General features: G+C 47.9%; 1 protein-coding gene across 8 annotated transcripts in view; it reads left to right on the forward strand.

Annotated features, from left to right (window-relative positions):
• LOC106577869 (ral GTPase-activating protein subunit alpha-2) overlaps positions 1-23,545 on the forward strand; it is a 214,124-nt gene that overhangs the window by 71,754 nt on the left and 118,825 nt on the right. For all 8 annotated transcript variants that reach the window (XR_006769181.1, XR_006769182.1, XM_014156423.2 and 5 more), the window contains exons 4-16: positions 2,391-2,448; positions 11,216-11,259; positions 11,386-11,566; positions 12,018-12,133; positions 12,335-12,473; positions 13,377-13,576; positions 13,796-14,047; positions 14,460-14,639; positions 14,780-14,908; positions 15,053-15,201; positions 15,648-15,759; positions 16,409-16,646; positions 17,010-17,183. Coding sequence is in view for 6 of the 8 variants with exons in the window: in XM_014156423.2 (XP_014011898.2) it covers positions 2,391-2,448; positions 11,216-11,259; positions 11,386-11,566; positions 12,018-12,133; positions 12,335-12,473; positions 13,377-13,576; positions 13,796-14,047; positions 14,460-14,639; positions 14,780-14,908; positions 15,053-15,201; positions 15,648-15,759; positions 16,409-16,646; positions 17,010-17,183 (1,972 nt within the window). In the remaining 2 variants the exon portion in view is untranslated. The remainder of the gene's footprint in view (positions 1-2,390; positions 2,449-11,215; positions 11,260-11,385; positions 11,567-12,017; positions 12,134-12,334; positions 12,474-13,376; positions 13,577-13,795; positions 14,048-14,459; positions 14,640-14,779; positions 14,909-15,052; positions 15,202-15,647; positions 15,760-16,408; positions 16,647-17,009; positions 17,184-23,545) is intronic.

Here is a 23,545-nt window from a genome sequence, read left to right on the forward strand (position 1 = left end):
CATTGTTGTGTCAAATTAAGCTTCAATCAGTGGCACAATGGCAAAAACATAGTCTGCAATGTTCTCCTAAGGGTGTCTGAATGCTGGAAAGCACTTGTGGGCCACCTCTGGTGAAAGTGTCATGTTCACCCTGTGGCTGGAAACCTAACATGCAGACCACACAGCTCATGTCGCAAAAATAAATGTACACATACATGTTATTCAATCATTGCACACTGCTCGCACGAGCCAATGAGTGTCTACTTTGCCAAGCGCTAAAATAGAAGTCAGATCTATTTGTGACGCTGAACGGGGTGCAAGTCCTGCCTCTCCCATCTCCTCATTGGTTTATAGAAGTAGATACCCACGTGGGTGATTGAAAGATGAACTGAGGTCGGTCAGTCAGTTGTGGTAATACACCTATGAAAGTTAGATTCCAATCGCCATATAAAGTCCAAAGAAGAAAAAGCCTGTAAGGAGGAGAGATGACTAGAAATGATTCGGTTGACTGTTTTATGTGTGGATTAATTGTCGGAGAAGAGGATCTTGTGCATTTCAGGTAAAATAACAACTCAACGTTTATATCCCAGGACAAATTAGCTAGTGACAGCAAGCTAGCTAAATAGGACAAATTAGCTAGCAACTGCAATCTAGCAAGCTAAATTGCCATAATTGTTTAATGCTTTTTGACCTGTCCCCAAATTAATATAATTGGTTCAGAGTTTGTTTTGATATTTCAACCTGCGTGTTGTGATCGCGTTTGGTGTGGGGGGACAAAATTAATTTGAGGACGTCCGGTTTGGGCATGGTGTAAGTGTGGATCATGTACAGTTGAAGTCGGAATTCATGCACAAAGTAGATCTCCTAACCGACTTGCCCAAACTATAGTTTGATAACAAGAAATTTGTGGAGTGGTTGAAAAACAAGTTTTAATGACTCCAACCTAAGTGTATGTAAACTTCTGACTTCAACTGTATATGTGGTTGGAGTTGGCGGCATCCTTCCGTAAGGCCCCATATTTATGCCTGGAGTACAGCTCCAGATTAGAGTAGTGTAACTCCGACGGCCCACTCCGCTCAGCCCCTTTGTCAGTCTTATAGAGCTTCATATCAGCCAGTATAGTCCCATTGCTGCAGCTGCCATTCCCACCACCGCGCGGAGTCTCTGCTCCAAGGAGTGTGTCCATGCTGGGAACTGGGGATGTCTAATTCCAACCTGCATCAATAGGTGCAATAGAGAGGGGGACGTGTCATCATGCTCGGAATCAGAGAGTCAACCAGGAAACAGGGACACAGTCCCACAGGCAGGCACAAGGAGTGATTGCTCTCTGTCAGATTTCTGTTTGTATCACGGAGAGGGATTTACAGAGAGAGGAGGAGACATACAGAGAGCGGAGGAGACATACAGAGAGATAGAGACTGAGAGTGGAGGAGGAGAGGGAGAAAGAGGAGCGGAGAAATACAGAGGGTAGTACTACAAACGTGAGGAAGCCACTAAGTCTCAGCTTAATGTGGTGTGGCAGGTCTCTCTCTCTCTCCGGCTGTGGAGACATGCTCTGCAAGTATGGACTCTTCCTTTCTCAAGACTCACTGCAAATTCAGCTCACATGTGTTGCTACTGCTGGTGAGGACTTCATCTTCAGAGGTCTCTCTTTTCTCTCAGCTCCCTTCTTTCTCTCCTCTCTCTCTTCTCTTGCTCTCTCTGTATCTCTCTCTCAAAGGAGCACAGGGCTTTAGACCTCTAAATTGCAAATGGTATTTGTCTTATTGGGTCAATGATGAGGGACAATGAGTGGTGAACCAAGTGGTTCATCAATTACCCACAATGCACTGGCCATTATCTGACTGGCCGCCACAGACTGCACATTCCACAGTGGTGTCATCTCTTATCCCTCTCTCCCCCCATTCCTCTCATCCATCCATCCCCCAGTTAACCTGTCCCTCACTGGGAGAATAATGATAGCCTGCTGAAAGGTCAGCACGCTCTAATTGAGTTGTTAATCTATGGTTGGCAAGGTGATGACATTTCCAGCGTTGTCCCCGTGTCACCAGGGCCATCCCTATAGCAGGCCAGAGACACGTACACAGGAGGAGGAGGCCAGCAGTGACTACTGACTGACTGACAAGGCTGCTCTACTTCTGGCCTGCTTTTAGGATGTATGGCTGGGCAGCTTGTCAACAAGGCCAGGCGTTTGGTGTGTGTACATCATTGTCCCTTAGCACAATTGTCACAGTTTTGGATCGAAGTAGCACCTCATTGAGTTGTTTAAAGCTTATTGAGTAAATGTGTACTTTCCTTTCTCCCTTTGTGAACAGGTGTCTTTGCGCTGTCTCTCTGACTGTTTTGCCATAAGTGATTAGCCTGTTTGGAGATTTTGCAAATACTTACACTATATTTCTCATGTTTTCCAGAAAATTCTGCAACTTCTACCAGAAAAAATCTACAGTCGGTGGCAGTTTCACAGTATAGGTATGTACCACTTAATTAGCTGTTTCTAAGTTTGTACTTACAGTAGTTTAGCGTGCTTGAATAGGCCTACACTGCTAAGGTATGCATTCTTCTGCACGGTACAGTAGTCAAAAGCCTGTTCTCTCCCCTCCTGCTGCTACAACCACCAAAATAAACCACGGAAGCACAGATTATCAGCACCACCCCGCCCGCTTAAACGGTTCGTGTAAGAAGAAAATAATTAGGAGTGGAAGGAGAAGTAAATGAAAAATGCAAATGACATCCAATTTGCATTTCAAATTAGGTAATTGAATTATGCTTTGTTCAGTTTCATCCTCGCGAGCAGGAGGACCCTCGCAACCAGCAATAACCTCAATTATAATCTTCTGTTTGTCAGTCGTTTCGCAGCTAAAGCGGTAAGACATCCAATCACCCCTGGGGCTTATTACTCCAAATATGGAGGCTCATCCCCCCTCGGCAGTCCCCAAACACGCACCCTGCTCCCCAGTCCATAAATCACCAGCTAAAACCTGTCTCTCCTTCCCTCACCCTTTTAGGAAAGTCCCCCTGCTGCTTGCAGCACACATCATAATTCAGCTGCTATTCCGTGGGATGCTCTCCTGGTTGTGTAGGTGTTTGAATAGAATGCTTGAACGGTGAAACAGCACCACTGGTTTCCCCAGGCGCATTTGTTAGTGTTTTTGTTTTCCTGACTAAACGAAGGTGACAGCGTACAAACGGAGGTGAGCAGTGTGGTAAAACAAATTGCGGTACATATTCTGCTGTTCTATCGCGGGTGCAATGATGTCCGAGGAAAAAACTGTATTCGTTGTTTACAGTACCTTCTTTGTTGAGGGGAGAAAAAAATGTTAGACTCCAGCCACCTAAATCATAGACTGTTCTCTCTGCTACCACATGGCAAGCATTACCGATGCACCAAGTCTGGAACCAACAGGACCCTGAACAGCTTCTATCCCCAAACCATAAGACTGCTGAATAGTTAGTTAAATAGTTAACCAAATAGCTACCTGGATTATCTGCATTTTTGCAGATAGTCTGCATTTTATCCTGTTGCCTATTCACTTTTTCCTACCTCATACCCCTGCACGTAGACTCAGTACTGGTACCCCGTGTATGTAGCTGAGTTATCATTACTCATTGTGTATTTATTACTACTTTTATTAATGTGTTTTACTTTTCTGTTATTTCTCTATTTTCTTTCTCTCAGCATTGTTGGGAAGGACCCGTATGTAAGCATTTCACTGTTCGTCTACACCTGTTTGCAAAGCATGTGAAAAATTAAATTAGATTTGATTTAAATATTCCAAATGGACCTGGCAGTTTCACCATTATGGATTCCCGCTTTAAGGAGTCACCTCTCACCTAGACAACTGCCTACTATTGACCCTACTGCCCACAGTGGGTAGATGACAATGATTATAATTAGAGAGGACGACCGGGAGCTGTGGAACTCCTACAGTCAGATCCAGTAAGACAGGCCCCGGTGGTGTGTTTCAGTGATCCCTCCACGAGTGAAACAAGCATTTACACAGACCATTACCTGGTAGAAAATTGATCTCGATCCATCTTCCTCTCTCTCTCTCTCTCTCTCTCTCTCTCTCTCTCTCTCTCTCTCTCTCTCTCTCTCTCTCTCTCTCTCCTTCCCTCTCATTTCCAATCTCTTGGAGCAATTTTTTCTTTCTTCATTTAGCCAACACAGGGAACGTCATTGATTTAACCTGATGAGTGTCGAACCAGGCATTTAGCAATCAGAGTATTGTCTCATTTGATTACCACAGACCTGATTGGCTTCATAAATGCACACCAGGCAATTGATGTTCATTTTCATCAGGAGAATGAGCAGCCTTCCCTCCCTGACTGGTTTATCACCACCCCCAAGGTCAATATGTATTGATGGAACAGACAGACTTTCTTCTCTCTGTGTTAACTGTAGCTAAAATCTAATTGTATTTGTCACATGCTTTGTAAACAACAGGTGTAGACCAACAGTGAAATGCTTACTTACGGGTCCTTTTCCAACAATGCAGAGTTTAAATTTACATTTACGTCATTTAGCAGACGCTCTTATCCAGAGCGACTTACAAATTGGTGCATTCACCTTATGATATCCAGAGTTAAAGATTAAAATAAATAAATAATAGAAATAGTGAAACGAGGAATACATACACAGTGAAAAAGGAATAACAATAACGAGTCAAAATAATATACAGGAAGTATCAGTATTGAGTTGTTGTGCAGGGTACTAGGTAATAACATGGCTATATACAGGAAGTACCAGTACCGAGTTGTTGTGCAGGGTACTAGGTAATAACATGGCTATATACAGGAAGTACCAGTACCGAGTTGTTGTGTAGTGTACTAGGTAATAACATGGCTATATACAGGAAGTATCAGTACTGAGTCATTGTGCAGGGTACTAGGTAATAACATGGCTATATACAGTAAGGGAACACCCCCCTGAAATGGACAAAAATGAATGGGATCTTATTGGCACCGTACGAAACATATACACGATGTACAATACCACTCATTTGGACGCCGTTTCATTCAAAACATATAGCAAAAATCCGATAGATGGTGAGCGCGCTGCACCGTAAATTTTCATATTGCAAATGCACATCAAGTCAAGACCCAAGGGTCAAATTTTGAACATTTGAAAAGAAAATCAAAAACGTATCACCCCCTTAAAAAAGTGCTTTCTGGACTGTTGAAATTCTTAAAAAAAAAATTAAGGGGGTCAATTATACATGTATAAGAACTTTATGAACATAATGAACATACTTTTGTCATATTTGATTGTCATTTTTTTTGTTTTACTTGTTAATAAGGCATATGTTTTGTCCAATTCCAATATGATTTCATAGGAAGTCAAAAGTCGAAGTCAAAATTCAGTGAACCATTGCCAAATGCCATAAGAAATGTCCAAATGCAATATGAAAGTATTGAAAGTGCCAAATCAGGATGTTATGTCCATTTGCCATGTACAATCATAGGAAGTCGGTTTCCAAACCCAAAAGTCAGTGAACCATGTACAAATGGCATGTATACTGCCCAAATGATATATAGCACTATGTTAATCCATGAATCAACCTAGATGGTCTATTTGTCATGTATGAAGAGGGAGAATTGGGACTCTGTTGTTTTTTTAACGATTTTTTGAAAAACGTCCAAAATGACCAGGGGCGCCCCCTATTGGATGGGCCCGGGTGGGGGGTGCTCCCGGCCCAACCGTAGGTCCCTTGCTTCACCCTAAAGGCATTAAAAACAAATTTCAAAATGTGCTTCTGGTAACCCATTCCAATCACCAGGTGCACGGCTGTCCATTTGCAATATGTTTCAATGGGCATTTACCATCACGAATTTTACATGCTCAAAAATACTGCAGAAATGCAAAATTGACTGGCCCGGTGCACTCGGGATGGCCGGGCAGTGATAGTGGTTCCTCTCCATCGCTCGTTGTGTTGATTTCATCATGTCCATTTGGTGACGTTTTTTCACTGTTGAATCATATTGCAAATGTACTGTCCATTTGCAATATGTTACAATGGGCATTTACCATCACGAATTTGACATGCTCAAAAATACTGCAGGAATGCGAAATTGACTGGCCCGATTAACTCGGGATGGCCGGGCAGTGATTCTGGTTCCTCTCCATCGCTCGTTGGTGTTGATTTCAGAATGTCAATTTGGTGATGGTCTATGACTGTTTAAACATATTGCAAATGGACAAAAGTCAGTCAGCAAGTCACTGTCCATCAGTCAATTAGATATCATACTGATACAAACTGACACCACACCCACTTTTTGCAACTCGTTTAGAAGCCAACTATCACATATTTCAGAGCAGGCCCAAAATTCCCAGCCCCTTCTGTTTAACCTCTCTGGGCTAGGCGGGACGAATTCGTCCCACCTACGTAACAGCCACTTGCAGCCTGTGGCGCGATTTTCAAAACCTTAAAAATCCTATTACTTCAATTTCTCAAACATATGACTATTTTACAGCTATTTAAAGACAAGACTCTCGTTAATCTAACCACACTGTCCGATTTCAAAAAGGCTTTACAACGAAAGCAAAACATTAGATTATGTCAGCAGAGTACCAAGCCAGAAATAATCAGACACCCATTTTTCAAGCCAGCATATAATGTCACCAAAACCCAGAAGACAGCTAAATGCAGCACTCACCTTTGATGATCTTCATCAGATGACAACCCTAGGACATTATGTTATACAATACATGCATGTTTTGTTCAATCAAGTTCATATTTATATCAAAAACCAGCTTTTTACATTAGCATGTGACGTTCAGAACTAGCATACCCCCGCAAACTTCCGGGGAATTCGCTAACATTTTACTAAATTACTCACGATAAACGTTCACAAAAAGCATAACAATTATTTTAAGAATTATAGATACAGACCTCCTCTATGCACTCGATATGTCCGATTTTAAAATAGCTTTTTGGTGAAAGCACATTTTGCAATATTCTAAGTACATAGCCCAGGCATCACGGGCTCGCTATTTAGACACCCGGCAAGTTTAGCACTCACCATAATCATATTTACTATTATAAAAGTTTGATTACCTTTTGTTGTCTTCGTCAGAATGCACACCCAGGACTGCTACTTCAATAACAAATGTTGGTTTGGTCCAAAATAATCCATCGTTATATCCGAATAGCGGCGTTTTGTTCGTGCGTTCCAGACACTATCCGAAATAGTAAAGAAGTGTCGCGCGCATGGCGCAATTCGTGACAATAAAATTCTAAATATTCCATTACCGTACTTCGAAGCATGTCAACCGCTGTTTAAAATAATATAATATGAACCTGTTTGAATGGTGTCTGTGAGTATAACAGAACTCATATGGCAGGCAAAAACCTGAGAAGATTCCTTACAGGAAGTGGCCTGTCTGACAAGTTGTTGTTCATCTTGGCTCTTTTTATTGAAGACTGAGGATCTTTGCTGTAACGTGACACTTCCTACGGCTCCCATAGGCTCTCAGAGCCCGGGAAAAAGCTGAATGATATCGAGGCAACCCCAGGCTGAAACACATTTACGCTTTTGGCAAGTGGCCGATCAGAGGACAATGGGCTTAGGCGCGTGCCCCAGTCGACCCCATGCTTTATTTTCTTTCGTCTGTTTACCTAAATGCAGATTCCCGGTCGGAATATTATCGCTTTTTTATGAGAAAAATGGCATAAAAATGGATTTTAAACAGCGGTTGACATGCTTCGAAGTACGGTAATGGAATATTTAGAATTTTTTTGTCACGAAATGCGCCATGCTTGTCACCCTTCTTTACCCTTTCGGATAGTGTCTTGAACGCACGAACAAAACGCCGCTATTTGGATATAACAATGGATTATTTGGGACCAAACCAACATTTGTTATTGAAGTAGAAGTCCTGGGAGTGCATTCTGACGAAGAACACCAAAGGTAATAACATTTTTCTTATAGTAAATCTGACTTTGGTGAGTGCTAAACTTGCTGGGTGTCTAAATAGCTAGCCCTGTGATGCCCGGCTATCTACTTAGAATATTGCAAAATGTGCTTTCACCGAAAAGCTATTTTAAAATCGTACATATCGAGTGCATAGAAGAGTTCTGTATCTATAATTCTTTAAATAATTGTTATGTTTTTTGTGAACGTTTATCGTGAGTAATTTAGTAAATTCACCGGAAGTTTGCGGGGAGTATGCTAGTTCTGAACGTCACATGCTAATGTAAAAAGCTGGTTTTTGATATAAATATGAACTTGATTGAACAAAACATGCATGTATTGTATAACATAATGTCCTAGGTGTGTCATCTGATGAAGATCATCAAAGGTTAGTGCTGCATTTAGCTGTCTTCTGGGTTTTTGTGACATTATATGCTAGCTTGAAAAATGGGTGTCTGATTATTTCTGGCTGGGTACTCTGCGGACATAATCTAATGTTTTGCTTTCGTTGTAAAGCCTTTTTGAAATCGGACAGTGTGGTTAGATTAACGAGAGTCTTGTCTTTAAAATGGTGTAAAATAGTCATATGTTTGAGAAATTGAAGTAATAGCATTTCTAAGGTATTTGAATAACGCGCCACAGGATTCCACTGGCTGTTACGTAGGTGGGACGATTTCGTCCCGCCGGCCCTAGAGAAGTTAACTGTTCATAACAGCCCCTATGACCCCAATTTAAGGTACTTCCGCTTGACACAGGAAGCTGAAAGTGAACACATATCCTCCTTGGGGTAGGCTCTTACAGAATTTTGAGTTTTAAGTCTTTACGTTAAGAACTGACTTATTTATAGAGAGTTGAATGATGGAGTGTTATTTCAGAAAATCACAGAAATCACGTAGAGTTCCGAAACCAACCTTAACGGATTCGTCTGAACATGCCGCAACTGGGTCTTTTTTGGGGAAAAACACACTCCGCTCTCTCCACTGGCTTCCAGTCGAAGCTCGCATCCGTTACAAGACCATGGTGCTTGCCTACGGAGCTGTGAGGGGAACGGCACCTCCGTACCTTCAGGCTCTGATCAGGCCCTACACTCAAACAAGGGCACTGCGTTCATCCACCTCTGGCCTGCTCGCCTCCCTACCTCTGAGGAAGCACAGTTCCCGCTCAGCTCAGTCAAAACTGTTCGCTGCTCTGGCACCCCAATGGTGGAACAAGCTCCCTCACGACGCCAGGACAGCGGAGTCAATCACCACCTTCCGGAGACACCTGAAACCCCACCTCTTTAAGGAATACCTAGGATAGGATAAAGTAATCCTTCTAAACCCCCCCCCTTAAAACATTTAGATCCACTATTGTAAAGTGGTTGTTCCACTGGATATTATAAGGTGAATGCACCAATTTGTAAGTCGCTCTGGATAAGAGCGTCTGCTAAATGACTTAAATGTTAAATGTTAAATTTCTTTGAGCATCACCAATTCTACATTGTACGATTTCTCTTAAATTATGATAGATAAATGTCTGGTTCTTTTTTTCCTGACACCGTAGGTTTATGTACTTTGACGTGAAGCGGTCAAATTAGCGCTCTATTTTCGTTTTTGACCTTTAATCCCAGAAAAATTGCCTTAACTCAAAAAGCGTTGAGGCCTCGACGCCATCTTGTTCAGGGCTAACTGCCCATTATGCCAAACCTATGCTCACCAAGTTTCGTCTTAGAAGTCTTTTCCGTTTAGGAGAAAAGGCCATGTCGTGATTGGTGATGTTTTGTACATTTGCAATATGATTACATTCGCCATCTGGTGGTATTTTCCGGGACAGCGGAAAAATGACCAAAATTTGAACATTTTATAAAACGGAAACCAAATGTCCGAGAGACTTTGTTCGATGACTTCCCGGAAGATCTGGCCCCGGTGCACGGCCCACCGCCGCCGGCGAATTTTACAAACATTCGCGGACGTCTAGTAAGGGACCGTACATTTGCAATATGGAGTTTCTCATCAATCATACAGCAAATGCCAAAATGTTTCCTTCATGTATGTATGTATGTATGTATGTATGTATGGAAGTACCAGTACTGAGTCGTTGTGCAGGGTACTAGGTAATAACATGGCTATATACAGGAAGTATCAGTACTGAGTCATTGTGCAGGGTACTAGGTAATAACATGGCTATATACAGGAAGTACCAGTACTGAGTCATTGTGCAGGGTACTAGGCAATTGAGGTAGTTATGTACATGTAGAAGGGGTGAAGTGACTAAGCAACAGGATAGATAATAGACAGTAAGTAGCAGTGTGTGTGTGTGAGTGTTTGGGTAGAGTCTAGTGTGTGTGCATAGTCAGTGTACGAAAGTTAGTGCAAAAAAGAGTCAATGCAGGTAGTCCAGGTAGCCATTTGATTAGCTATTCAGCAGTCTTATGGCTTGGTGGTAGAAGCTGTTCAGGGTGCTGTTGGTTCCAGACTTGGTGCACAGGTACTGCTTGTCATGCTGTAGAAGAGAGAACAGTCTATAGCTTGGGTGGCTGGAATCTTGGACAATTTTTTGGGGGCCTTCTTCTGACACAGCCTCAGGGCTCTACAGTGCGACCATTTTACTCGCATATGCGCCTAAATATTTTGCTGTGCGAACTCACATTTTCATTAGGACCACCAGTGCACCAAAAAAATCTACGAGATGATGATTGCTGCAGTTTCACTGTACAGCAGCCCCTGAGTACCGTGGAGAGTACACTGAGCGCAGATTCATGACCGTGCACCATTGCTACAAAGAAAATAGCTAGTTGCCTCAAATATTTTTCATTGTGCTCCTAAATTTCTTTGTGTGCAACTTAGGCGCACACGTGCTCCTTGTAAAAAACAAAAAGATCAGCGTAGAGCCCTGCGCTGGAATAGAGGTCCTGGATGGCAGGGAGCTCTGCCCCAGTGACGCACTAGGCCGTACACACCACCCTCTGTAGCGCCTTGCGGTTGGGTGCCAAGCAGTTGTCATACCAAGCGGTGATGTAGCCAGTCAAGATGCTCTCAATGCTGCAGCTGTAGAACTTTTTGAGGATCTGAGGGCCCATGACAAATCTTTTCAGAGTCCTGGGGGGAAGAGGCGTTGTTGTGCCTTCTTCACGACTGTGTTGGTGTGTGTGGACCATGATAGAGCCTTAGTGATGTGGACACAGAGGAACTCTAATCTCTCGACCTGCTCCACTACAGCCCCATCGATGTGGATGTTCAATGTGCAGAGCAATGTCTAGCATCTCTAGGACACATCAGGTGGAAGATATATCTGTTCTGTTGGTGTCAGGATTGTTCTGTTCATGGTTGCTCGCTTTCTGTTTCAGGTTCTATTCTGAAAAAGCTTTTGCACACTGGAAACTCATTCAAGGTAAGAATTGTTGTGAGTTTTCTCACACAAACCCTTACATTTTTCTCCTACATGACTGTGAAGGACACGGAGCAGTCTGATCCTGTTCTGTGTATAGTAACCTGTCCCCTGTCCTCCTGCCTGCAGATCAGATGTGAGGGAATTCGTCTGTTCCTGCTGTGGCTGCAGGCCCTGCAGAATAACTGTGCAGAGGAGCAGTTCCTCATCTTCGCCTGCCTGGTGCCAGGCTTCCCTGCCGTGCCCTCCACCAGAGGACCCTGTACCCTGGATACCATCATCTACAACCCTTTCTCCAACCCACCCGATGGTGAGACCCCTCAACGTCACACAAACACTCAAACCTCCTTAGTGCCCCCCCCCCCCCACCCCTCCATCTTCTGGTCCCCTGCCTCTACAGCTGAATGTGTCCCAGCTTGTTTTCAAGTCCTATTTCAGTACCAACTGGAAGTTGTGCAAATTGAGCTGGTACTGTTGACTGTAATTGTCTGGGTCCTGGGGAATTACACTGATTATTTCATGAAGTAGGCTGCTGGGGTCAGATGAAGGTTGTCCTCACTCCTCAGAAAGTTTACAACTGTTTTGTTATTAGTAATATAGTGTTCATCAGTGTGTGTCTATCGCTCTCTTTCCCTCTCGCTCTCTTTCCCTCTCACTCTCTCTTTCTCTCTCTTTCCCTCTTGCTCTCTTTCCCTCTCTCTCTTTCCCTCTCGCTCTCTTTCCCTCTCTCTCTTTCCCTCTTGCTCTCTTTCCCACAACAGCCAAGGTGGTGCCTGAGGAGATCACCCCACTGGTGCCAGCTGTGCCAGGGGAGAAGCTGGCAGACGACCAGACCTGCTACATCCTCCAAACCCTGCTCAAGTTCATGGTTGTCCAGGTGAGGCTCCAGCTACAAAACAGTCCTATCTAGACAACACTGGCTGAATCTGAATGTGGCCCTGGTCGAATACTTTCAAAATGCATGATCCAATTAAATTAGGTCTTTACTGTAAAACAAAGTAAGGGATCCAGTACAGAGCTTGTCTGGGACTCTTGTCTGGCTGAGTAGTGACTCGGTGTGTCTCTTTGTGTCCGAAAGGCGTCTAGTTTAGAGTGGAGGAACAAAGACAACCAGGACACCGGCTTCAGGTTTCTCTTCAGTCTGTTCAAGAAGTACTACCTTCCTCACCTCTTCCCCTCCTTCACCAAGCTCACCAACCTCTACAAGCCACTTTTAGGTAGGTGTCTGAGTCTGAGTCTGGGTGAGTGTGGGTTTTCCCTTTACCATGAGCAGTCTATTATACTGTCATGTGAATATGGGACCATTTGCACTTCTGTTGAGATGCTTCATGTGTAACTTTACTCTCTTTCTCACATATTGCTTTTTTTTTTTTTTTGCGTGTCGCAAATAGGATATTAGTTACCCTCCTTAGAAACCGCTTTGGACGGGGGTGGAGTATCATCTTCCTCTGAACCACTTCTGTTGTGTAATTGCAGCAACAGGCCTTGACCAAATCCAAAACTTGACTCACAAGCTAATTACTACAGTAAATACACATATATTCCTGAGTTAGGCCATTTAGATGTCTTGTCATGAACCTGAAGCTTTTCTCCATCTCCCCTGTTGTAATGATGTATTCTCTTGTCTAAGGGTGAATTACATCCATTTTTTGGGCTAATTGCCAGTTATTTCAAAGGTATTGAAGCCATGTTTAAAAGGGGGTTTCATGATGAATTATAGTAATTAAAATCCTTTGACACAATAACCTGGTCCATGAGGCTGTGGTTCACTGTAATTATCATGGTACATTCAGGTCAATGACTTTCTGGGCTGAATTAAAAATGTTCATATGATGGCCAGTCTTAGCTGACAGTGAAACCAAAGAGAGCAGTGCATTTGAATCTTGTGAAATTATCCACCCACTTTCTGTCTCTTTATCCCCCTCCCTTTCTGACCTCTCGCTCTCTGTGTATCTCTGTCTCTCTGTCTATCTCTGTCTCTCTGTCTATCTCTGTCTCTCTGTCTCTCTCTGTCTCTCTGTGTCTCTCTGTGTCTCTCTGTGTCTCTCTGTCTCTGTCTCCTCTCTCTCTCTGTCTTTCTCTCTCTGTCTTTCTCTGTCTCTGTCTCTCCTCTTCCCCAGACCTCCCCCACCACAGACCAAAGCCTCTGTATGTCCCAGTGACCCGTAATAACGAGAGCACGTTCTGTACGAGGGACCAGTACCTAGCTCCCCGTGTGGCCTTTATCACCTGGCTGGTCACCTTCTTCCTGGACAAGAAGTACATCAGCACCCCCAGCGCCAAGAACGGGACGAACGAGGTCATCCCCAAACTCATCCAGGTAGGTCCACTGTCGTACACTGTACTGTCACCCAGGTTCAGTTTGACACCATGCAGAAAAGATTGAATGGTCAATTCGAAGGAGAGGTTTGGAATAATTTTTGTTTAACAACGGTTACTTTTGTGTTTGTGTTAGTTTTTATAATTTATACTGGAATCCAGCCCTAAACCCTCTCTACCTCTCACTGGTACTCTGTCCAAACCCTGGCCGTATATTCAGACTGTGACTGCAGGCAGTAGCAGTCAGGAGAAGGAGAGGGATAAAGACCGTGGTGGTAGTGAGGGGGAGCCCAACGGCCCCACAGAGCCAGAGAAGAGCCACTCTAACAGTAGCACACTATCTGACCGGCGCCCCAGCGACTCCAGCCTGTGCAGCATCGACGAGGAGCACCGCAGCGTCTACGACATGGTGCACGGCATCCTGCTGTCCACAAGGGACAACATCAACTTCGTCAACGAGGTCTTCCACCAGGTACAGCCCACAGAGAGATGATGGCGAAGAGATTCCATGTGATTCAATGAGCGTATAAACTATGCTTTTCTCTTGCAAGGGTAGTTTTAGTTGTGAAGCTGATTTCCTCTCATACTCTGCTAGCTTTTAAACATGATGCTGAAAGGAGACCATGTTATGTTATTAGTTGTATTGTACTGCTCTCTAGTGGAAAGACCCTCTCACTACATCAACGCTGTCATCTTAGTTGGAGCAAATTAAATAAAGAATTGGAACGTTTGTCCTTAGCAACCACATCTGCTTTATGCCATTTAACAAACACCTTATTGCTCTCATGATCCTGAATATAAATGTATTCATTATCCAACACATCTGGCTTTTATTTTCTCATGTATAATACTGTTTAATAACTGTCTGGATCGTCCTGCTCAAGGCCTTCCTGTTGCCCTCCTGTGAGACGTCAGCGACCCGGAAGGTGATCAAGGTGTACAGGAAGTGGATCCTGCAGGAGAAGCCAGGCTTCATGACGGAGCCAGAGAAGAGCAGACAGGCCGAGGTGGAGGAGAACCCTGAGCAGCTGCTCATCACTGAGACTGACAACACACACACACCGGTAATGTCAATGACACAAGCAAACACACACACACACACACACGCACAACAAGTCAGTGGACACACGCACTGAAATTGTCATTGAGAAACACAATCACTTTCATACTCACGTGCTGACTGGATGGTCGTGTCCTCCGGCAGGTGTTGAAAAGTCACAAGCGTTCGTCCAGTTGGGGCAGGACGTACTCTTTCAGCAGTGCCATCAGCCGGGGCTGTCTCACCGAGGAACAGAACAGAGACATCAAGGCTGGCATCCAGCCCACCCTGCAGGTATGTGTGTGTGGTGCGTGTGTGTGTTTTAAGAGTGTGAATGTGTCCTCTGTCTTTTATCACCTCTGTTTGACCTCTGTGGCCAGCAATGTGTTTGTATCTCGTCAACCCTGACCATAGTTTATGTCGTTGCTCTTTCCCCAGGTGTTCCTGACCAACTCTGCCAATGTGTTTCTACTGGAGCCGTGCCAGGACGTGCCCAAACTACTGGACAACCAGGTGGAGGTGTGCAAGGGGGTGCTGAGCATCTACCGCCACGTGATCATGGAGCACACCATGAACACACAGACATGGTACGGCAGTCAGCACCTCATACACCTACTGATATAAACTAAACAGTGCCACAGTGTAAAGGCTATAGACTGTGTATTGTGTACACTCACTCGTTTAATGCAAACATTGTAAACCAAGCTGTTGCTTGTACCTGAAGGACTGTATTATTACCAGACAGACCTGGACAGTCACACGGTTGTATACTCATCTACTGATGGACGATGATGGACTGATGCCCTCTGTGGGGGGTGTCCCCTGGTGTGTGTGTGTGTGTGTGTGTGTGTGTGTGTGTGTGTGTGTGTGTGTGTGTGTGTGTGTGTGTGTGTGTGTGTGTGTGTGTGTGTGTGTGTGTGTGTGTGTGTGTGTGTGTGTGTGTGTGTGTGTGTGTGTGTGTGTGTGTGTGTCCGTCCTGGTGTGTGTCCGTCCTGGTGTGTGTGTGTGTGTCCGTCCTGGTGTGTGTGTGTAGGCAGCAGATGCTACAGGTGCTGCTGAGGATCACTGAGGCGGTGATGAAGAGGCCTCAGGAGAACCAAAGAAAAGACCCCTTCGCTGAGAGCCTGGCTGCCATCCTCTTCAGGGTCAGTCTGTTTGGGGATCATTCTATGGCTCCTATATCCTCTCTTACTGTTAGTTGTTCTGATACCTCTGTTAGAGGAAGTCCTACTAAGCTACAGGAAATGGTTGTTGCCCATGATGATAATATAATGTGGTAATGTTCAGGGGCATCATGCACCCCAAAAGTCTGAGACGGCACAAGGTACGTGAAGATTGCTGGGGGTGGTCCAGAGGGGGACTGTTGGAGAATTTAGCATTTTTCAAACACGTGAAACGGCTTTTTCCTGCAATATAGAGACATAATCATTATGTTTAATTCTATGTAAAAAAACAACATTAAAATAAGTGTGTTTTTCTGCATATTTAAGCATTCCTCTTGAGCCTTCTGTATCCTCTTGACTGGTGATTCTTTTTTTAAAGAAACGAAATATGCTTTTCTGCTAGCTTCTCTAACTTGACAGCCTGAAATGGCTTCTGGGTAGTTAGGTTCCCAATCTCCCAACCTCATAACGATCTGGGCTAGCTAAGTATTACAGAGAAAAAACGACTGATGTTGCAGCTATAATGGCTTGTTAGTAGTTAGTGTTTTGATTCCAAGCCAATGAGAACCAGCTGTCTTGCCCTGATGATTAATGAGATATGTTTTGTGTGCCCCTGTACATCCTCCCCCAGACGATCATCGTGGCGTGGGTACGGGCCAACCTGTGTGTGTTCATCTCTCGGGAGCTATGGGACGAGCTGCTGTCTGTGCTGTCGTCTCTGACAGGCTGGGAGGAGCTGGTGACAGAGTGGGCCAGCATCATGGATTCTCTGACCGCTGTCCTGGCTCGCTCCGTTTACGGCCTGGACATGAGCAACCTGCCCCTGGACAAACTCAGCGAACAGAAGGAGAAGAAACAGAGGGGACGGGGTAAGGAGGCAGGGAGCGAGAGAGAGCGAGAGAGAGCGAGAGAGAGGGAGAGAGAGGGAGAGAGAGCAAGGGTGGGAGTGAAGGAGGGAGTGAAGGAGGGATAGCGGTGGGTAATGCAGTATAAGCCTCAGTTCAGATAGCAGCAATGGTAGAACTCAAGATTCAGTTTCGCTTTTTTATTTTCTATTGATATTATTTGTCTGTCTGTCTCTCTCTCGCTGTCTGTCTCTCTCTCGCTGTCTGTCTCTCTCTCCCTGTCTGTCTCTCTCTCGCTGTCTGTCTCTCTCTCGCTGTCTGTCTCTCTCTCGCTGTCTGTCTCTCTCTCGCTGTCTGTCTCTCTCTCGCTGTCTGTCTCTCTCTCAGGAGCGGTCCAGCACTCCCAGAAGGCAGCAGCGGTGGCCAGGTCCTTCTCTCTGAGCTGGAGGAACCAGGGAGACCAGCAGGGGGTCCAGGAGCCCATGAGGTTCCGCAGCGCTACCACCTCAGGGGCCCCTGGCGTGGAGAAGGCCCGCAACAATGTCCGACAGAAAGCCACAGGTGAACACACACGTTACTATAATGAAGTGACATTTTGCCAGTGCCAAATGTGGCCCAAATACAGATCTGTTGAATCCCTCTATGACACTCTGGTGTTTGATAGATTTGCCACCCTACCAGCTGTAGACCAGCCTCTCTGTAGACTCCACAGTGAGTCTATATAAAAGAAGGTCATGTGTGTGTTAGCCCAGGTGCTGGTGAAAGGCTCAACACTAAGCACAAAAGAACAGCAGATAATCTCCGTTGTTCCTGTCAAATGTCATTGGCCAATGTCAACATGTTTCTGTGTCAGTTCTGTGGCACACATACACACACACACACACACACACACACACACACACACACACACACACACACACACACACACACACAAGGAGTGCCGCCAGGGATTTTGGGCTCCATGAAAAGATGTCACATTGGGCCCCACCACCACAGGCCACACCAACCCTGCGCAACTGCTGTAACCACACACCTCCAGAACCCAATCAACCCGTTCAAAGCTTTAAGGCTTTGCAGCCTTGCAACACTCTTGTAGTCCATTATTTACTGTAGGATATTTACTGACCGTGAGCTGTGAAAATATAACACTGTGCAGACATGCATGCAACATTCTGCATATTGTGGAATTCACTATTTGATGCAAGACTGATACCCTCTATAAGAAATGTGCTAAAGGCTATCTTTTACAGTCTAAATGTAATTTATTTGAATGTTAAAATTCTCTTAACATTAATGAATAACTTAAAATAAATATTACTTAAATATACATTAACCACTTCAATTAAAATAAATGAACATTATCATCTATAGAATGATATAACAAACCAAATAATAAAACCAGCAGCAGATTGTTGAACTAAGTATACATACCAACTAGAAAATAAGCAGCTGGAAAAGTGGAAATGGAAAACAAAATGGAAATGAAAAGGCCTGATGGTGGCGCTGGAGGAAAGGTCAAGAGGTCACCAAATCAATAGGTTTCTTCCACTTGGGGTCTTGATTGTGCATAACTAATTTAATGGCAATCCAGCCATTACTTTGAGATATATCTTGTTCTCAGTCTTGTTCTCAGCCTGTGGGCATCATGTGTGTAGTGATCCAATATCCATCGTCATGCCATTTAACAGTTATCACTGGCCCTTGCTCAGCCTTACTCACCAAGAGCCCAGCGCCGAGCCGCCTTGCTAGCAAAGTCACTGATCAAGTCTTTGAAGTCCAGCTTTCTAGCTAACTGACTTTCAATGGACAGCATGGCAAGACTGCAAAGCCTGTCCTGGGACATAGTGGACCTCCAAATAGTTTTTTTATCAGTTTTATCTTACTGAAAGCTCTCTCGCCACCAGCAACAGTCACAGGCAGTGTGCAAAATATATGTAAAGCAATGCACACTTCTCCAGAAATGCTTTGCAGCTGCATCTTACAAATTGCATTCAGGAGACCAAGAGGGGACAAGTTAGGGGGTAAAGTGGCAGCATATACAGTGTTCAGGAGACCAAGAGGGGACAAGTTAGGGGGTAAAGTGGCAGCATATACAGTGTTCAGGAGACCAAGAGGGGACAAGTTAGGGGGGAAAGTGGCAGCATATACAGTGTTCAGGAGACCAAGAGGGGACAAGTTAGGGGGGAAAGTGGCAGCATATACAGTGTTCAGGAGACCAAGAGGGGACAAGTTAAGGGGAAAAGTGTCAGCATATCCAGTGTTCAGGTGTCTTACTTCATGTTGAAACTCAGGTGTAAGATCTCTGGAATACTTCATGATCAGTGGTTGGCACACAGAAGGGACTTTATCCTCACTAATCTGCCCAACTTTCAGAACAGCAAAATATGATTCTACAATTTTTTGCAGTGTTGTGGAACCTAGTGTCCAAGTCACTTATAATGTTGTCCATAGCAGTAAAAACACTGTGTTCTGAAACACCGCTGCTGCACTGTCCTGAGCTGTCTCCTCTTCAGAGGTCTCATCATGGAATCTCTTCCTTTTCCTCTGGCGGCTGTGTTCCTTGCTAAATTGAGGTGCAACATCCATTTGCGTAGCAGTCAGTGTTTCCACAGACAGGAGAGATTTCCATCCAACTCTCAGAGCCTGCATCTCTTCCTTTAAGGCTCTGATATTGGCTGCCTCTGTGTCAAGTGAGATTTTTCCTGACAGGAGAATTACATTCCTGTCCTCAATGCATTGCAGTACCTGCAATTATGCAAACTGACATGTCATTCAACACAATGCTGCTCACCTCCTTCTTCAGTTGGGAGTAGGGCTGGTTCAGGGGTATGGGGATGGGGAGACAGGGCTGGTTCAGGGGTATGGGGAGACAGGGCTGGTTCAGGGGTATGGGGAGACAGGGCTGGTTCAGGGGTATGGGGATGGGGAGACAGGGCTGGTTCAGGGGTATGGGGATGGGGAGACAGGGCTGGTTCAGGGGGATGGGGAGACAGGGCTGGTTCAGGGGTATAGGGAGACAGGGCTGGTTCAGGGGTATGGGGATGGGGAGACAGGGCTGGTTCAGGGGGATGGGGAGACAGGGCTGGTATAGGGAGACAGGGCTGGTTCAGGGGTATGGGGATGGGGAGACAGGGATGGTTCAGGGGTATAGGGAGACAGGGCTGGTTCAGGGGGATGGGGAGACAGGGCTGGTTCAGGGGTATGGGGAGACAGGGCTGGTTCAGGGGTATGGGGAGACAGGGCTGGTTCAGGGGTATGGGGATGGGGAGACAGGGCTGGTTCAGGGGGATGGGGAGACAGGGCTGGTTCAGGGGTATAGGGAGACAGGGCTGGTTCAGGGGTATGGGGATGGGGAGACAGGGCTGGTTCAGGGGGATGGGGAGACAGGGCTGGTTCAGGGGGATGGGGAGACAGGGCTGGTATAGGGAGACAGGGCTGGTTCAGGGGTATGGGGATGGGGAGACAGGGATGGTTCAGGGGTATAGGGAGACAGGGCTGGTTCAGGGGGATGGGGAGACAGGGCTGGTTCAGGGGTATGGGGATGGGGAGACAGGGCTGGTTCAGGGGTATGGGGATGGGGAGACAGGGCTGGTTCAGGGTTATGGGGATGGGGAGACAGGGCTGGTTCATGGGGATGGGGAGACAGGGCTGGTTCAGGGGTATGGGGATGGGGAGACAGGGCTGGTTCAGGGGTATGGGTATAGGGAGACAGGGCTGGTTCAGGGTTATGGGGATGGGGAGACAGGGCTGGTTCATGGGGATGGGGATGGGGAGACAGGGCTGGTTCAGGGGGATGGGGATGGGGAGACAGGGCTGGTTCAGGGGGATGGGGATGGGGAGACAGGGCTGGTTCAGGGGTATGGGGATGGGGAGACAGGGCTGGTTCAGGGGTATGGGGATGGGGAGACAGGGCTGGTTCAGGGGGATGGGGATGGGGAGACAGGGCTGGTTCAGGGGTATGGGGATGGAGAGACAGGGCTGGTTCAGGGGGATGGAGAGACAGGGCTGGTTCAGGGGGATGGGTATAGGGAGACAGGGCTGGTTCAGGGGGATGGGGAGACAGGGCTGGTTCAGGGGTATGGGTATAGGGAGACAGGGCTGGTTCAGGGGTATGGGTATAGGGAGACAGGGCTGGTTCAGGGGTATGGGGATGGAGAGACAGGGCTGGTTCAGGGGTATGGGGATGAGGAGACTGGGCTGGTTCAGGGGGATGGGGAGACAGGGCTGGTTCAGGGGGATGGGGAGACAGGGCTGGTTCAGGGGGATGGGGAGACAGGGCTGGTTCAGGGGGATGAGGAGACTGGGCTGGTTCAGGGGGATGGGGAGACTGGGCTGGTTCAGGGGGATGGGGAGACTGGGCTGGTTCAGGGGGATGGGGAGACTGGGCTGGTTCAGGGGGATGGGGAGACTGGGCTGGTTCAGGGGGATGGGGAGACAGGGCTGGTTCAGGGGGATGGGGAGACAGGGCTGGTTCAGGGGGATGGGGAGACAGGGCTGGTTCAGGGGGATGGAGAGACAGGGCTGGTTCAGGGGTATGGGGAGACAGGGCTGGTTCAGGGGGATGGGGAGACAGGGCTGGTTCAGGGGTATGGGGATGGGGAGACAGGGCTGGTTCAGGGGTATGGGGATGGGGAGACAGGGCTGGTTCAGGGGGATGGGGAGACAGGGCTGGTTCATGGGGATGGGGATGGGGAGACAGGGCTGGTTCATGGGGATGGGGATGGGGAGACAGGGCTGGTTCAGGGGTATGGGTATAGGGAGACAGGGCTGGTTCAGGGTTATGGGGATGGGGAGACAGGTCTGGTTCAGGGGTATGGGGAGACAGGTCTGGTTCAGGGGGATGGGGAGACAGGGCTGGTTCAGGGGGATGGAGAGACAGGGCTGGTTCAGGGGTATGGGGATGAGGAGACTGGGCTGGTTCAGGGGATGGGGAGACAGGGCTGGTTCAGGGGTATGGGGAGACAGGGCTGGTTCAGGGGTATGGGGAGACAGGGCTGGTTCAGGGGGATGGGGAGACAGGGCTGGTTCAGGGGATGGAGAGACAGGGCTGGTTCAGGGGTATGGGGATGAGGAGACTGGGCTGGTTCAGGGGGATGGGGAGACTGGGCTGGTTCAGGGGGATGGGGAGACTGGGCTGGTTCAGGGGGATGGGGAGACTGGGCTGGTTCAGGGGGATGGGGAGACTGGGCTGGTTCAGGGGGATGGGGAGACTGGGCTGGTTCAGGGGGATGGGGAGACTGGGCTGGTTCAGGGGGATGGGGAGACAGGGCTGGTTCAGGGGGATGGGGAGACTGGGCTGGTTCAGGGGGATGGGGAGACTGGGCTGGTTCAGGGGGATGGGGAGACGGGGCTGGTTCAGGGGGATGCGGAGACAGGGCTGGTTCAGGGGGATGGGGAGACAGGGCTGGTTCAGGGGTATGGGGATAGGAGACTGGGCTGGTTCAGGGGATGGGGAGACAGGGCTGGTTCAGGGGGATGGGGATGAGAGACAGGGCTGGTTCAGGGGATGTGGAGACAGGGCTGGTTCAGGGGGATGGGGATGGAGAGACAGGGCTGGTTCAGGGGTATGGGGAGACAGGGCTGGTTCAGGGGTATGTGGAGACAGGGCTGGTTCAGGGGTATGTGGAGACAGGGCTGGTTCAGGGGTATGGGGAGACAGGTCTGGTTCAGGGGGATGGGGAGACAGGGCTGGTTCAGGGGGATGGAGAGACAGGGCTGGTTCAGGGGTATGGGGATGAGGAGACTGGGCTGGTTCAGGGGGATGGGGAGACTGGGCTGGTTCAGGGGATGGGGAGACTGGGCTGGTTCAGGGGATGGGGAGACTGGGCTGGTTCAGGGGGATGGGGAGACTGGGCTGGTTCAGGGGGATGGGGAGACGGGGCTGGTTCAGGGGGATGCGGAGACGGGGCTGGTTCAGGGGGATGCGGAGACAGGGCTGGTTCAGGGGGATGGGGAGACAGGGCTGGTTCAGGGGGGATGGGGAGACAGGGCTGGTTCAGGGGATGGGGAGACTGGGCTGGTTCAGGGGGATGGGGAGACTGGGCTGGTTCAGGGGGATGGGGAGACGGGGCTGGTTCAGGGGGATGCGGAGACAGGGCTGGTTCAGGGGGATGGGGCGACAGGGCTGGTTCAGGGGGATGGGGAGACAGGGCTGGTTCAGGGGGATGGGGAGACAGGGCTGGTTCAGGGGGGATGGAGAGACAGGGCTGGTTCAGGGGGATGGGGAGACAGGGCTGGTTCAGGGGGATGGGGAGACAGGGCTGGTTCAGGGGGATGGGGAGACAGGGCTGGTTCAGGGGGATGGGGAGACAGGGCTGGTTCAGGGGGATGGGGAGACAGGGCTGGTTCAGGGGGATGGGGAGACAGGGCTGGTTCAGGGGGATGGGGAGACAGGGGCTGGTTCAGGGGGATGGAGAGACAGGGCTGGTTCAGGGGGATGGGGAGACAGGGCTGGTTCAGGGGGATGGGGAGACAGGGCTGGTTCAGGGGGATGGGGAGACAGGGCTGGTTCAGGGGGATGGGGAGACATTGCTGGTTCAGGGGGATGGGGAGACAGGGCTGGTTCAGGGGGATGGGGATGGAGAGACTGGGCTGGTTCAGGGGGATGGGGAGACAGGGCTGGTTCAGGGGGATGGGGAGACAGGGCTGGTTCAGGGGTATGGGGATGGAGAGACAGGGCTGGTTCAGGGGGATGGGGATGGAGAGACAGGGCTGGTTCAGGGGTATGTGGAGACAGGGCTGGTTCAGGGGTATGGGGAGACAGGGCTGGTTCAGGGGTATGGGGAGACAGGGCTGGTTCAGGGGGATGGGGAGACAGGGCTGGTTCAGGGGGATGGAGAGACAGGGCTGGTTCAGGGGTATGGGGATGAGGAGACAGGGCTGGTTCAGGGGATGGGGAGACTGGGCTGGTTCAGGGGGATGGG

Source organism: Salmo salar, chromosome ssa01, assembly GCF_905237065.1.
Source record: "Salmo salar chromosome ssa01, Ssal_v3.1, whole genome shotgun sequence".
NCBI classification, from domain to species: Eukaryota; Metazoa; Chordata; class Actinopteri; order Salmoniformes; family Salmonidae; genus Salmo; species Salmo salar.